The sequence below is a fragment of the Ornithodoros turicata genome, chromosome 6 (assembly GCF_037126465.1).
Source record: "Ornithodoros turicata isolate Travis chromosome 6, ASM3712646v1, whole genome shotgun sequence".
NCBI classification, from domain to species: Eukaryota; Metazoa; Arthropoda; class Arachnida; order Ixodida; family Argasidae; genus Ornithodoros; species Ornithodoros turicata.
This window is the reverse complement of record NC_088206.1, coordinates 72,453,315-72,466,454: the sequence shown is the minus strand read 5'-3', so window position 1 is coordinate 72,466,454 and position 13,140 is coordinate 72,453,315. Positions and strand designations below refer to the sequence as shown.

The following is a 13,140-nucleotide window of genomic DNA, read 5'->3' as shown; positions in this document are numbered from 1 at the left end:
CCTGGGCCGTCTTCATAGGGAACTGTGCCGACGTTGAACGTCTGTGGAAAGCCCAGATAGCACAGCCGGCGCCCGGATTCGAACCCGGGTCAGGAGACGGCCGTTGTAGTGAACATTGCCTATAGATGATGGATGCAAGTGACCGAGGCAGTCCCGTCAACTTTCCTAACTGTGCTTCATGCTTCGGTGATGTTGGAAAACGTATCGATAAAGCTATGTATTACCTTAAGAGGGCGATTATAAGTCATACCTCGCTGGCTCGGATGGTTCCAAGGAACAGAAGAAAACGAAGAAATACAATGACGAGCAAATTCCTTGGTTGAATATCGCATTTATTCTGTTATGACACGTTCCGCTACCAGCTCGCGTTGTGGAAAAAATAAAAATAAAAGAAAATATAAAATAATAATAATAAATAAAAAATAATAAATAAATAAATAAATAAAAATAAAATAATAATAATAAAAATAAATAATAAAAAAATAAAAAGAAAAGAAAAAAGCCACCTCGCGTGGCCTAGTGGCTAAGGTGATGGTGTCTTAATTATCGACAGTTACATCATTTGCGAATGACTTTCTGGTTTCTTCATGTAGCTCGATGCAAGACAAACGAATGGCATTCGACGTAACTGTCATTCGCTGGGAATGCCATTCAGATTGCCGTGTGGCAGAGGTATAGAACTCAAAACTGTGCCGGATTTAATGGCAAAGACTGCCATTTTACGTCGACGCAAAACTACATTCCAAGGGGAGAAGAGAATAGACGTACCGGATATCGCAATCCCACCAGTGAGGCAACCGCTGGCGAGGTTTCGGCAACCAATGGGAACTGCTCTCGCTCGTGTCACGTGGTACGCAACCTTGTTCTCACCAACTACAAGAAGAAGAGAAATAATTCTTTTTTCAAAACTGTCGCCAGCATTGACGTATGCATGTTATGCATGTACGCTATGTATTTATGAGTGGATGATGCGCATCTATCAAAGTGTGGCAACTTCTTTTAGCTGACGAAATTTCCTTCGGCATTCTTCGACCTAGCACCACCAGCGTAATTTTTTTTATTTTTTGTGTGTGGAGAGTCCACTCCACACTGAAAGCAATAAAGTTGTGAACAATACGTCGCTGTGGAAGCGCTTACGGAGCGGAAACCAACTTCCTCCGAGGAAAAGAAGATGAGTCAGCGACTCTTTTGGAAGACGTCCGACATCGCATTCACTTTGTTCACGGAGCGTGAGAATTGACTCAAAAGATTTCGGAGAGCGATAAGAGTTTGTTCCCCCGATAGTTCCGTTTCCTTTGAATCGGACCACGACGAGGTGAATCGCAACGTCTGACGGAATCTCAGTCGAGGGTAGGGTTGCCACCAGGCCGGTATTATACCGGCACGGCCGGTTATTTGCTCGCTCTGCCGGTTGCCGGTAGGAAGGTGATACCGGCAGCCTTTTGCCGGTATTTGTGGCTCAAGACCTTTCATATGGGCTTTTGCCGGGTTTTCCCTTCAACATTCCACTACAGCTTGAATAAATCTGGAGCATAGACCCAACTCCACAGTCATCAGTTCTTTCCTTAGTTATTCATTATTATTATTATTATTATTATTATTACACAGGAACATATGTTTCCTCGTATTATCTTGAGCTCTCTCTCGTTCTCTGTGTGTGCTCTTCCACCCCTCATCCACTTCCCTTTCCCGCGAGCCTTTCCTCTATACCACATCCTCTCCCTCAGCTGGTATTTTTCACTACGAAAGGTGGCAACCCTAGTCGAGGGCGGCAACCTTCTCTGCACGTTTGTACCCGCTGTTACCTGGTTTAAAAGTGGGCGTTACCACCGCGAAGCAACAGCGGCTATGAGCGATGTATAGGTGGCGATAGAGTGTGAGAGGGTGAAAGGAAGGAGCTGGCGGGGATAGTTTTCGTTCCTGGGACCGGTCGACCGTGCCCGTCGACCTCTGTCTGAAAAGTCTACCGGTGTGAGAAAGCTCTGCCCACGGTGGGATGCTGCCACTCACGGCGTTTAGGATGACCACCGCCAGGGTTCACGAGGCGGCTCTTCCTCCAAACACGCATAAATAATAACAAAGACGGTTAAGAGCATCAGCTGTTTACTATATACATTAAAAACAAGACTTTCGTGCAGTAGGCTGAACAGGTCCCCAAACCTGAAGAAGTGCAGCCTACTGCACGAAAGTCTTGTTTTTAATGTATATAGTAAACAGCTGATGCTCTTAACCGTCTTTGTTATTTTTGATTCTGCATCGCCGGAAACTTGCACATTGTTTTTCTTCACGTTCTGCGCATAAATAACATCGACATAATAACGTGGACATTCGGCTGCACACGTTTTCTGCTAACATAGCTTTGAGTAACGCGGCCACTTTTCAGTTGTAATTAATAGATCGTGTATCAACTTTGTTATTAGCCTAGGCCAGCACGTAACGCTGCTACATTTCTTTGTAGGTTAGGAATAATTTCATTTCGAAATAATGCTGCTATACTATCTACATATTCACACGTTTATCAGGATAAACGTGCATAAATAACGCCATCATAAAAACTCCCGACAAGTTTCGCATATATGCTCCATTCAGAAAAAAGAGAAGATAAAAGAAAAAAAGGAGAGAAAAGAGAAACGCCGACACGCACAAGAAACCTAACCACATTTTTCAGCGAGAGCATCGAGATACGTCTTTCGAAATTACATCGGTTTTTCCGTTTTATTTTTTATTTTCTCCAACCTAAATGTTTGCGATGAAAGATGAAAGGCACTGAAAAGGTTAGCCAGCTGTAAGACTCGAACCCACGTCATCTGGATTACCGGTCCAGGGATCTACCAATTGAGCTAAGCTAACACGCCTTCTCAGCAACTTCCAGGGTGCGTCCATCTGAAGGGACAAACCAGTCACTCTCTCTCACTCATCCTCCTTTCACTCTTACATTTTTGATTGATTGATTGATTTTAAAAGAAAAAAATGGAGATGGTAGTCTCGAGCCACTCGGGACTGGCTACTCCAGGACGCGTTATTAATAAAAGAAAGGGAAACTACACTAACCTCGACGCTTACATTTTTGCTCACTCACACACACATTCATACAACGGGAACGACGCAGGCAGCAACTGTTGAACATGAAAGAACTGATGTTCTGAGGCTGGAACAACATAGTTCTTTCATGCTAAATGCTAGATTTCCAAGCATTCTACAAACATTCTACTAAAATATTCTCCCGACAACTCGTTTTTTGGATGCAACTACACTCGTTTTCTACTTTGCTAACCGTTTCTTTCTTTTTTTTCTCTGAAACCCAAACTGGATTATTACAGCCGCGTGCTATTCCGAAGCCGAGTCGAGGCAATCCAATTTGATGCTTCGTTCGGAGTCATCAGACATGAGGCTTATAAAGAGACGCAAAAGTTGCATTCCGAGTGACGAGGATTATTCAGAAAAAGCGGTTCGCTGCTCAACGAGCTCGGCTGAATAGCATTCTTTTCACCGTCCAATCTTGTAAAAAGCTTTTGCAACACACCTCTTCCGCATGTTTTGCGTTGTGCTGTTAACGGTGTCAGCCGTACGCTGGGAAGAGTTGCAAGCGTGCCTAAACTAGTATTCGGTTTTAGTGGTTATATAAAATATGATGCCGTAACATCATACTTCTGTTTCGGCTTCAATGTCTGGGAATGTGGCACTTCGGGAAGGTACATTTCATAATGGTTTTATAAAGTTGTGTCTGGCACCACGTGTATTTCATCGCGTATAGATATTGCTACAGAATCAAAAATATGTCTTTTCCACGTGGTTTCCTGCGAGGGGAAAAGGGTTGTACTGGTACGTCAGTTTCCAACGAAGAGTTCGAAATCGCTAAAGCAGAAAAAAAGAAAGAAAATAACGGATAATTACAGTCTTCGTGCAAAGCAGTGTTGTAACCTGCTGCCAAAACGAAGTAACAGAATACCGCTACCCACTACTCGACAAAAAGGTAGCGCAATACTAGCGTCGCTACAAAATTGAAAAAGTAACGCGATACCGGCTGCCGCTACAAAATAAACGTAACGCTTCGTACGTACCGTGCCGCTTCTTTTCCGCTACCGTACTCTTCTCTAGGCAACACGTTACCATGGGCATTTCGTTGTCGAACATGTGTCTAAAGAGAGTGCTATAAATAAAATAAAGATCAAGATAAAGAATGATAAGACAATATAAATATATTTATTTATTTATTTTTATAAATAAAATAAAAATAAATAAAATAAAAATAAATAAATAAAGAAGGTGCAATATTTATGCAACCTCCCTGCCCCCATAGCAAGCATGCAGCATAAAGTATAGGGCTGTTGCAGCGAAGCCATTTCGGGTCCAAGCGGCCACGGATTCAACAGTAGGTAGTTTCATCAGCGGGGGTTCTGCATGGTGTCTCGAGCGGTACAGCGCCAAGGAAAGCTACAAAAGCTGTAGCAAATCCGCAGAAAAAGCCATGCATCTTGTCTAGTGCGAACAACTCGAGATCATGTATTTGAAAGTGCCGCGTCGTCTGCTAAACTACCTAGAGCTACCGTCTGCTAAACTACCGTCGTCTGCTCAACTCGCGATCTAGCGAGTTGAGTTGAGTTGAGTGGCTGTTGTTGACTACCCCCTGCTTCCATTCTTCCAGCCACAGGACGGCTTCTCTTACAAAGGGTATAGCCACACGAAAACCACGTTTAATACGGAAGGTTTACGGGAGTTTTTCGGGAGTATGGGGTTCTTAAGGAAGAGTCTGCCCATGCGAGATTACTCCGTAGTAAATCATTTACAGAAAAAATACCACGTATCTTTTGCCTAAATAAGTCAAACTCTGTAAACAATAAATTGCTTTACCGTCACCAAGCAAGTGAGCAATTAATAAGCATAATGGCATACACTGACTCCCGAATAATAATATTATGTATTCATTTTGTGTGGCTCATATACCTACAGTTTAACGTATTTAATGTGAGCAAATAACTAGATCGCGTTGGGCAACCTGTGTAAGCTAAGGTAATTCTTCTATCTTGCCAGATGCTTCAACTGCGGTACAAAGATCATAACGTAAAGTCGGCGGCACGTTTGTTGTGCAACGACTATAGGTATACCTCCTTGCGGTTCCGATATATTTTAGTATTCCTGTTCCAAAAGACATGACGCTTTCTTTTTCTGCTCCTTACAATAAAGTTGCAAGAATCAGTATGAAATCTATGCTATCAACACGCTCACTCTAGTTTTGCAACTGATTGTACGACAGAAAGTAGCTTCGTAGCCCATATTACGCGGGAAACTAACAGGCAAAAAATGGGACAAGTCTAGCACTCGCAAGTGAACAAAATAAGTATTTAAAGAGATTGAAACATTTATTTTACTGAGAAACAAGCTTTCGGACGGAGTCCACCCTTGATGATGACGATGATTGAAAGAAAAAAATGGGGATTGTAACCCTCATCACGAGGGCCGGCTACCCTAGATCACCTAAGGAAAGGAATGCCAGACACATCCACCCACACCCACTGGAGATGTCGCGAAGCAGCGACGAACGCCACAGACAGGGTCATAGCCCGTCTAACAGCTTGGTGTCCCTTAAAAACTGTGTAACGGCTCGCAAAACTGGCAGTTGAGTGCTCGTTGGCCATGGGCCCAGCACCTTCTGCACTCCGAAGGGTCGATTGTCAACCCGGCCTAACGCGGCTACAAGTCTGTCACGACACTCAGAGTGTCTTGGGCACGTAACTATAATATGTTCGACGTCTTCGATTGAGCCACAGACTGGACAATTAGGAGAGTCCGCCTTCCCAAGCCTGTACAGGAGTCTTGCCCTTCATCAGGTGCGATCTGATCATCGCACCTGATGAAGGGCGGACTCCGTCCGAAAGCTTGTTTCACAGTAAAATAAATGTTTCAATCTCCTTAAATACTTATTCCCATATTACGCAGTACGCTATACATCAACTCCATAATGAAAGTGCCTGAGAGAAATGGGCAGAAGTCTTCTGCCCATTGCTCAGGCACCTTCATTATCGAGTTCGTACACCAGCCAACAACAACAACAACAACAATAAATGATGACGATTAGATGGGGTACACCAGGTCCCAAAGGCACTTGTTGAGTTTCTACGGATCTGTGGCCTTCTGGGTGAACTATGAGCAATTTCGTGTTTGTTTTCCTTTTTGTTTGTCTTTCCTTTTCCCTTTCTTTCCTGGGAATAGCAAGCCGCCCTAGTGGTGGCTAGCCTTTGCCTCCTATTTATTTATATATAATAAACATATCCCCCCACCCCTGTATCCACGCCATTTTATGTTATAAACACGTGTGTGTGTTTCGCAAATGTGAGCTAAACAGGACACGGAATAACATTATATTCCTAAATATTCGATTGCGCTTAGCTTATGAGAGTTACTGAAATTGAGGGAGATCGTCACATCAGTCTACCCGATGAACGAGTAATTAAAAGGAATAACGAGAAAAAATTCTGCTCCACCGTTATCTCGCTTTTTTCTCTATATGTTCCACGTCTTCCGTATGATGAAAAGTAGGGGCAGCGGTAGCGGAGCAAGAGTCCGCCGCTACCTATATCTGTAGCGGAAATACTTTTTCTTTTCATTTCATTTCATTTTATTGGAAACATTTGTAGGAACCTGTACATCAGACGGTGGCCAAAAAGCAGCAAAAAAGCTGCTTGACTGGGGCACGACCCTTTGTCACTCAACACTGATAGTTATTTCAGAAATCTAACCAAAGAGAATACATATAAAGGAACATATACAGGAAACGCAGGCACTGCACATAGGAGACAACAATTCAGCATAATCAGCCACACAATGCACCACGTATGCCTAGTGTCCTTAGGAAGGACAATGACACATCATTAACGTGCAAATTCAGCGCGGAAAACCTGTTTAGTATATGTGGAAGGCTATAGGTTAGCGACTGGCGTCCGTAATCAGTCCTCAACTTAGGAATCTTCCAGCTTGCAGTGTGGCGCGTACGCTCGGTGAAAGAATGAAGCGAAAAAAGCGAAAGAGAAATGGTATTATTTTGCTTAACAGCAGTTACGTAGGTTTTTAACAAAAAATAGCTATAGGTTTGTTGCCTTGACGATGTCAAGTGTAATGAACAGTTCGTCAGTGTGACTGTCGAAAGGTACATGAGCTATAATTCTAACAGCGCGCTTTTGTGCTATGAACAAACTGTTAATGGAAACCTGGGTTCCCGTACCCCGAACCAACAGGCCAAAACGCAGTACGAAAAGTATCAATGAATTGTAAATGATCAACTTAATCCTTTTTGGCAGAGCAACGCGGAGCCGATTCATGAGCCCAATGGGTTTAGAAATGTTTGCTCCAACATAAGATGTATGATAGTCCCAGGACAAATTTTCTGAAAAATGTACTCCTAGTACTTTGATTGACTTCACAACCCCAATGCGATGATCCCCAAGAAATATATCGACAGGGCAGAAAACAGGTTTATTTTTTGATCTGTATAAAACCGCCTTCGTCTTAGTTACGTTTACTACTGAGCCATTAACACTGGCCCAAAGCCTTATCTCATCTACAGCAATATTCGCTTTGTCAACGACTTGCTTCACATCGGCACCAGAAACAAAAAGGGTAATGTCTTCAGCATAAATGAGGAATTTGTTATCTGCTGATACGGTTACAATGAGAATAACAGTGGCCCCAGGATACTACCTTGCGGAACACCAGTCGCCACATCAAGCCTGGCAGAACAGTCAGTATTTATTGAAACATACTGTTGTCGTGAGGACAGATACGACCTGAAAAACGACAGAACTACACCACGGATCCCGTATCTCTCCAATTTTCCGCTACCAATTTAAAATGTAGCTGGGTCGCGTGTGGCAAGAATGAATTACAGAAACCGTTCCTGGGCTTCAATCTTAGATCGCGGCATCGCATTAAAATTGAAGCATAATTTTACAATTTCAATCCGCCGTGTAGTAATGGTATCTCCGCATTACAAATACTTCAATTACTAAGTCGACGACGATTTGAAGTGCAGTATACCGCGTACTGATTGCTCATGTAACTCTCTCATGTAATGCTCTAACGAAATATAACTTTTTCGTTGCCCCCTTCGTTCCCATTAGGCGTTCTAGTGTTGGACACAGCTGGCTTGTGCACTGGTGTCAACCATTCTGCGAAACCATGCAGTGGAATAATAGCCCTGCCTGCGCAAAGCGCTGCTGTAGCAATCAAACCCTCTTCACCCTCCCGACATGACGTTGCGCAACCTCCATTATCAATTCCGCTAACTTTGCCGGCTCCCGTGGTATTGCATCAACTGGAGCGGAAGCACACTCATAGTAATTTTTTTCGTCAACATCAACATCTGTCATTTCTTCTTTTATTTTTAACCAACGTCACTCGATATATACAAAAAGACAAAAAAAAAAGAAAAAAGAGGAAGCGTCATTTTCCTTCTGTACCATAGCAGACGACAAACGCGCCAGAGCACCATATCAACGCCACCTAGATACAGAAAGTATGGTGAGCTACAGAAAGCCTGCGCATTGCCTCCTCTTCCTCACCGTTCTGCGAATTCGAGAACCCGCAAAGGACTGGAGCTCACCTGGAAGCTGCAGACCTAAATGTTTAGACAAAAGGTGCAAGTGCTTTCCAGAAAACCAGTTTTGAGAAACATTGAACCTTTTTGCGCTTTACTTCCAAGTTTTCCCAATTATAGTACGCGGGGACGGTTCAATCACAACTCGCGGACGACGCTGGCTCGTCTTCACGACCACGACCGCTGAAAACACCTTCGTGGTTGGCTGCCGCCGTTGAAAACACGGTCCTGATTTGCCGACTCTTAACTGTTACGTCACGTCGACGAGCGCGCAGGCTTTCTGTATCTATAGGTGGGGTTGACCATATGCGACCGTCAGGAGACAGCAGACAACGAGCTAATGAGTTGGACGTGGGAAATCTCCAGACAAAGACGTGTCTCGCACACTTGGACAAGTTTCCAAAAATCTGCAACCCACCAGCGACTCGATACCGGAAATGACGACAGCGTCTCCCACCTTTCCCCTTTCCTCTCGCAATGTCTTCCTCCGTCCGCAACGGCGTGGCGCGCTTGGCGCTGGCTCGATCGCGTACTTCAGCGCACTTTGGAAGCTCAGTTTTCAGTTAGGAGGTAGCGCGCGCGCTCGTGCAAAGCTCGCCTCACGTGCTTGCGCGTTACAACGTCTCCCTGCCTCCCACTTCCGTTTGGTTCCGTGCATCTACCTCCCAACGTCCCGAGTCGGACGTGTTCGAAAAGATGATGCCAACGTGTGAGGATATCCACGACGTAGTGCAGTGATTGTGGATGATGTGTGTCTTCGTGTCGTCCGCTATCTCTTGAAGTGAACTGAAAGTGACGACGGGGAAGTGCCACTGTTGTTGCTGCGTGAAAAGAAGCAGGTCGGGACGCTGTTTAGCGGGTATTTGGAACGCATTTGGACGAAGCAACAGAGAAAGTAAGTTAGATTCGTTCTGTCTCGAGGCATTGATCAGGCACGTTAAAGGAAATGTCAACGGTGGTGCGTTTGAAGCGTCACACTATTTCGCGGAATAATATCATCCTGTTATAAATTATATAATCGTCTTTGCGCAATTTCATAGCACCCTTGATAACAGCCGCGACAATCACAACAGATGGTAGCGCCGCCATTATCTTAGACATAATGGATGGCATGCTCGTTAACAGCATCATGTTCTAACCGAATAAATACATGGCCAGATAGCTCAACGCGACTAGGAGCATTTTTCGATTGCCTTCACTCTTATTCGTTTCGTTAGCCTTGCGCACCTGTACGCTTTGAAACGTTGAGTGAAAGTGGATGAGGGACATCTTAGTTATATTCTACGTCACCCAACAGGATGTGAACCCGGTTCCCCTGGACTACACCGATCCGGTAGCAAACGGGCTATGGCACAAGACACGTAACCCCTGAAAGAAAAAAATAATTTTGGAGGATTCCCTAAAGTTATCTTTTATCGCCTATAATTCACCACTTGGCGTCGTGCTATTGGCACAATTTTCCTGACCTGTATCTGTATTTTTTTGCATTTGGCTATCGTTCACCCGTTGTTAATACTGATAATAATTGACTCGAGGCGTCATCACAAATGTATAGGCAATTAACTTTCGCTTGGAGGTACGGCCCGATCTCTTAGCGTGACCTATCCAGATCAGTGTGACGTAGCATGAGCGGAGCGAGCAGCCGTGAGGCCCCATTTCTCCATCACTCATTCGTGACGACAGTTCATCTTGCGCAGGCGCCAATGTTATGTCTTCCACGATCCACCGCAGCCAAAAACGATAAAATGGAGGTGGCTTCGCTGCTCCTTTAAGACGTGTTTCTTTTTTGAAGAGCGCATTAATAATGTAGGAAAATGGCTCCTATAGGAATTTCGATGGACGATTAACACACTGATCCCCCTCTCATTAGCCAACAGACGTGACGGCAAAGGGTACAATGGAACAATTGTTAACAGGTTGCCTCGTCGAGTGTCACCACAGGTGTCGCAGTGACGTCATGGGTGACAAGACACAGGAAAGCTACGGCGTGCTATGTGTTTGACACATGTCCGTCTAAAAATAACACACGCGCAAAGTGAGGGGCGTACGTACAGAAGCTAAGCCAGAACTAGTGTTAGTCCGAGTAAAAACAGCTTTATTTCGGGATAATGGGTGGGGAGTTTCATCGCCGGGGGGCGATACTCTACCCTCATGATGGAGGTGAAGCAGGGAATGAAGGAATGGGTCCCGTATATACGTGCATATACTCCCAGTATATGTGCATTTGTGTACGCTTTCGTAGGAAGCTTAGTCTACCAGGAATTATTTAGAAGGCTTCATATTCCGAAGGAAAGCAGAATAATCGTCTACTGCTAAGAACTACCGTTAATTCCTGTTCACTGCGGGAGAACGATTTGCGGAAATTTGCGGAGTTTCTATTAAAGCTGAATTGACACATACTTTGCGGACAGCAATGCGCTGTCACAATTCAAAATCTGTGACAGTTCGAAAAAGGAAAACGTTTTTCTGCCTCTCCAATGGCGTTGAATGTACTTAATACTGCAATTTAGTCGCCAAACCACGAATCTCGTTGTACTTTATTTTCTTTCCATTTGTAGTAGCTATAAGCTAGGGAATAATAATTTTTATTCTTCAGCTTATTTATTTGTTTTATTTATTTATGACACCCTATGGGCTTAACTCATAACTCATCTTATACTCATTATAAAAAAAAAGAGAAAAAAAATTCCTGCTTAAGCCACGTGACTTGTTTGTAGGTTCCAGACAATGGCATAAGTCTTAGTGTTTCCGGGAATTCGTGGAATTAAATAAACATCCTGAAACTATCTCAATTTTCCGCAGGGTACCTTCTACAGATTTCGTGGAGAAATCACTAACAATATTTTATACATATAATACATTACGTAGTACAGGAGAGGATGGAGCTTTACAGACTACCTAACAGCCATTTTTGAATTCACCTTGGGTATTGACCTTAAACATTTCAGTTCATTTGGTAGGTCAAATTGCTACGGCACGATATAATCTCTCGCACATTTAGTGTATTCGAAATATTCTTGACAAATATCTAGTAGTAATAAACTAATCATAGTTTCGTTAAACTGATCATTGATGTAAAGGGCACTCAGCCACCAGTATCGTTTTTATATATTTTTACAAAAATCATCTTTTACATAAGTAATACTCTTCTTCCGAAGAACATCCAGTCTTCAAACCAGCAACACGTTCGCCTGTGTCTGCGTTCATAATATACTCTCTAAACAATTAATCAGTCCAAGACTGTATTCGAGCAACAACGACACAGTGCCGCACCTCGCCCCGAAACATTCAAGTTCCGCTCACACTCACACGTTGCAAACAAGAGCAAAATAAAGACTCGGAAGAAATCAAGAGCCGCCCGTTCAATTTTACGCATGCACTCTCGGACCAGCGAGCAAGAAAACTAATTTACGCAGACGACAGTCCAACGAGACACAAACCGCGGTCCCAAAACAACACGCCACATTCCAGACAACGTGGTATCGCTGGATAAACAATGGGCTCATTTGAATACCTTCCTCTGTTTCTGCTTTCTTTTTTTAAACCAGTTTTGAACGGAATAATGAAACAGGACGACGTTCGAAACGAATTTTCGCCCCGCTGCGGTGGAGAAAGTAAAAATAATATTTTAATGCCTCATTATATTTTATTAAAAATACGGTGTAATTGCAACAGGTCTGACCTCTATTCTCGTAACATATCAACGAGATTCTGTAATCGAGATATACAGGGTGTGTGCAGGTAAACCTAAGGGGCATATGTGCCCGTAACTCGTTATCTACTTAACTGACGAACTTCCGATGGCGCACGACGGCGTATTTATGCACCGAAATCTACATGCGAAATCTACAGAAAAATCGTGGAAGCCATACTCGGCGTATAAAATAAACAGAGCGACGGAAACATCGGCTTCCGTGCATTAGAGTAGGGCAACATGGCGGACTCAAGAGAGTTGTATTCAGGTACAGCTAGGGGTGCTATCGGTGCAGAAATCGAAAATATGTCCCACATGGATGCTCATCGGTAGTGCCCCTAGCAGTATACCTGCACACAACTCACCCGAGACCGCCATGTTGCCCTATTCTAATGCAAGGAAACCGATGTTTTCGTCGCTCTATTGATTTTTTATTTATTTTTACGCCGAATATAGCTGCCACAATTTTTCTGTAGCCTTTAAATGCAGAAATGCGCCATCAGTGCGCCACCAGAAGTTCGTCAGTTAAGTAGACAACAAGTTAAGTGCACAAAAAAAAAGAAAAGAAAAAAAAGCAACTTGGTTAGCATGCTAGGGGGCCGTTTCTGGCGCATCAACCAACCCGCATCGGAGCGCAAATAAGGTTTTTTTTTTCTCTCTTTAAACCTCCCTCATACTATATATTGGACCTTTTGTGTATCAGGGATGAAGTAGGCGCTTATGCAAAATTTGATTGGCTGCCACAGCTGTTTACATAACAATAGTGGCGGAAGGAATTCAAGCCTATTGTGCGATGCGCTCCCGCTATTGTGAATTGACAGCAGTTATTGGAAAGACTGTAAAAGTAACGGTAAAC

The 13,140-nt window shown here is 43.7% G+C and overlaps 2 protein-coding genes across 3 annotated transcripts in view; one reads left to right on the top strand and one right to left on the bottom strand.

The window, feature by feature from the left end:
- The window catches only part of LOC135397303 (neuroglobin-like), a 156,399-nt gene that overhangs the window by 70,215 nt on the left and 73,044 nt on the right, over positions 1–13,140 (top strand). Inside the window, exon 1 of one of the 2 annotated variants that reach the window (XM_064628784.1) lies at positions 9,116–9,485. The exons of the other annotated variant lie outside the window; for it this stretch is intronic. The gene's annotated coding sequence lies outside the window, so the exon portion shown is untranslated. Of the gene's footprint in view, positions 1–9,115; positions 9,486–13,140 lie in introns of those variants that run through there. 2 annotated transcript variants of the gene reach the window in all.
- The window catches only part of LOC135397305 (uncharacterized), a 56,857-nt gene that overhangs the window by 30,406 nt on the left and 13,311 nt on the right, over positions 1–13,140 (bottom strand). The window contains exon 2 of the mRNA XM_064628786.1: positions 769–873. Coding sequence (XP_064484856.1) covers positions 769–873 — 105 coding nt within the window. The remainder of the gene's footprint in view (positions 1–768; positions 874–13,140) is intronic.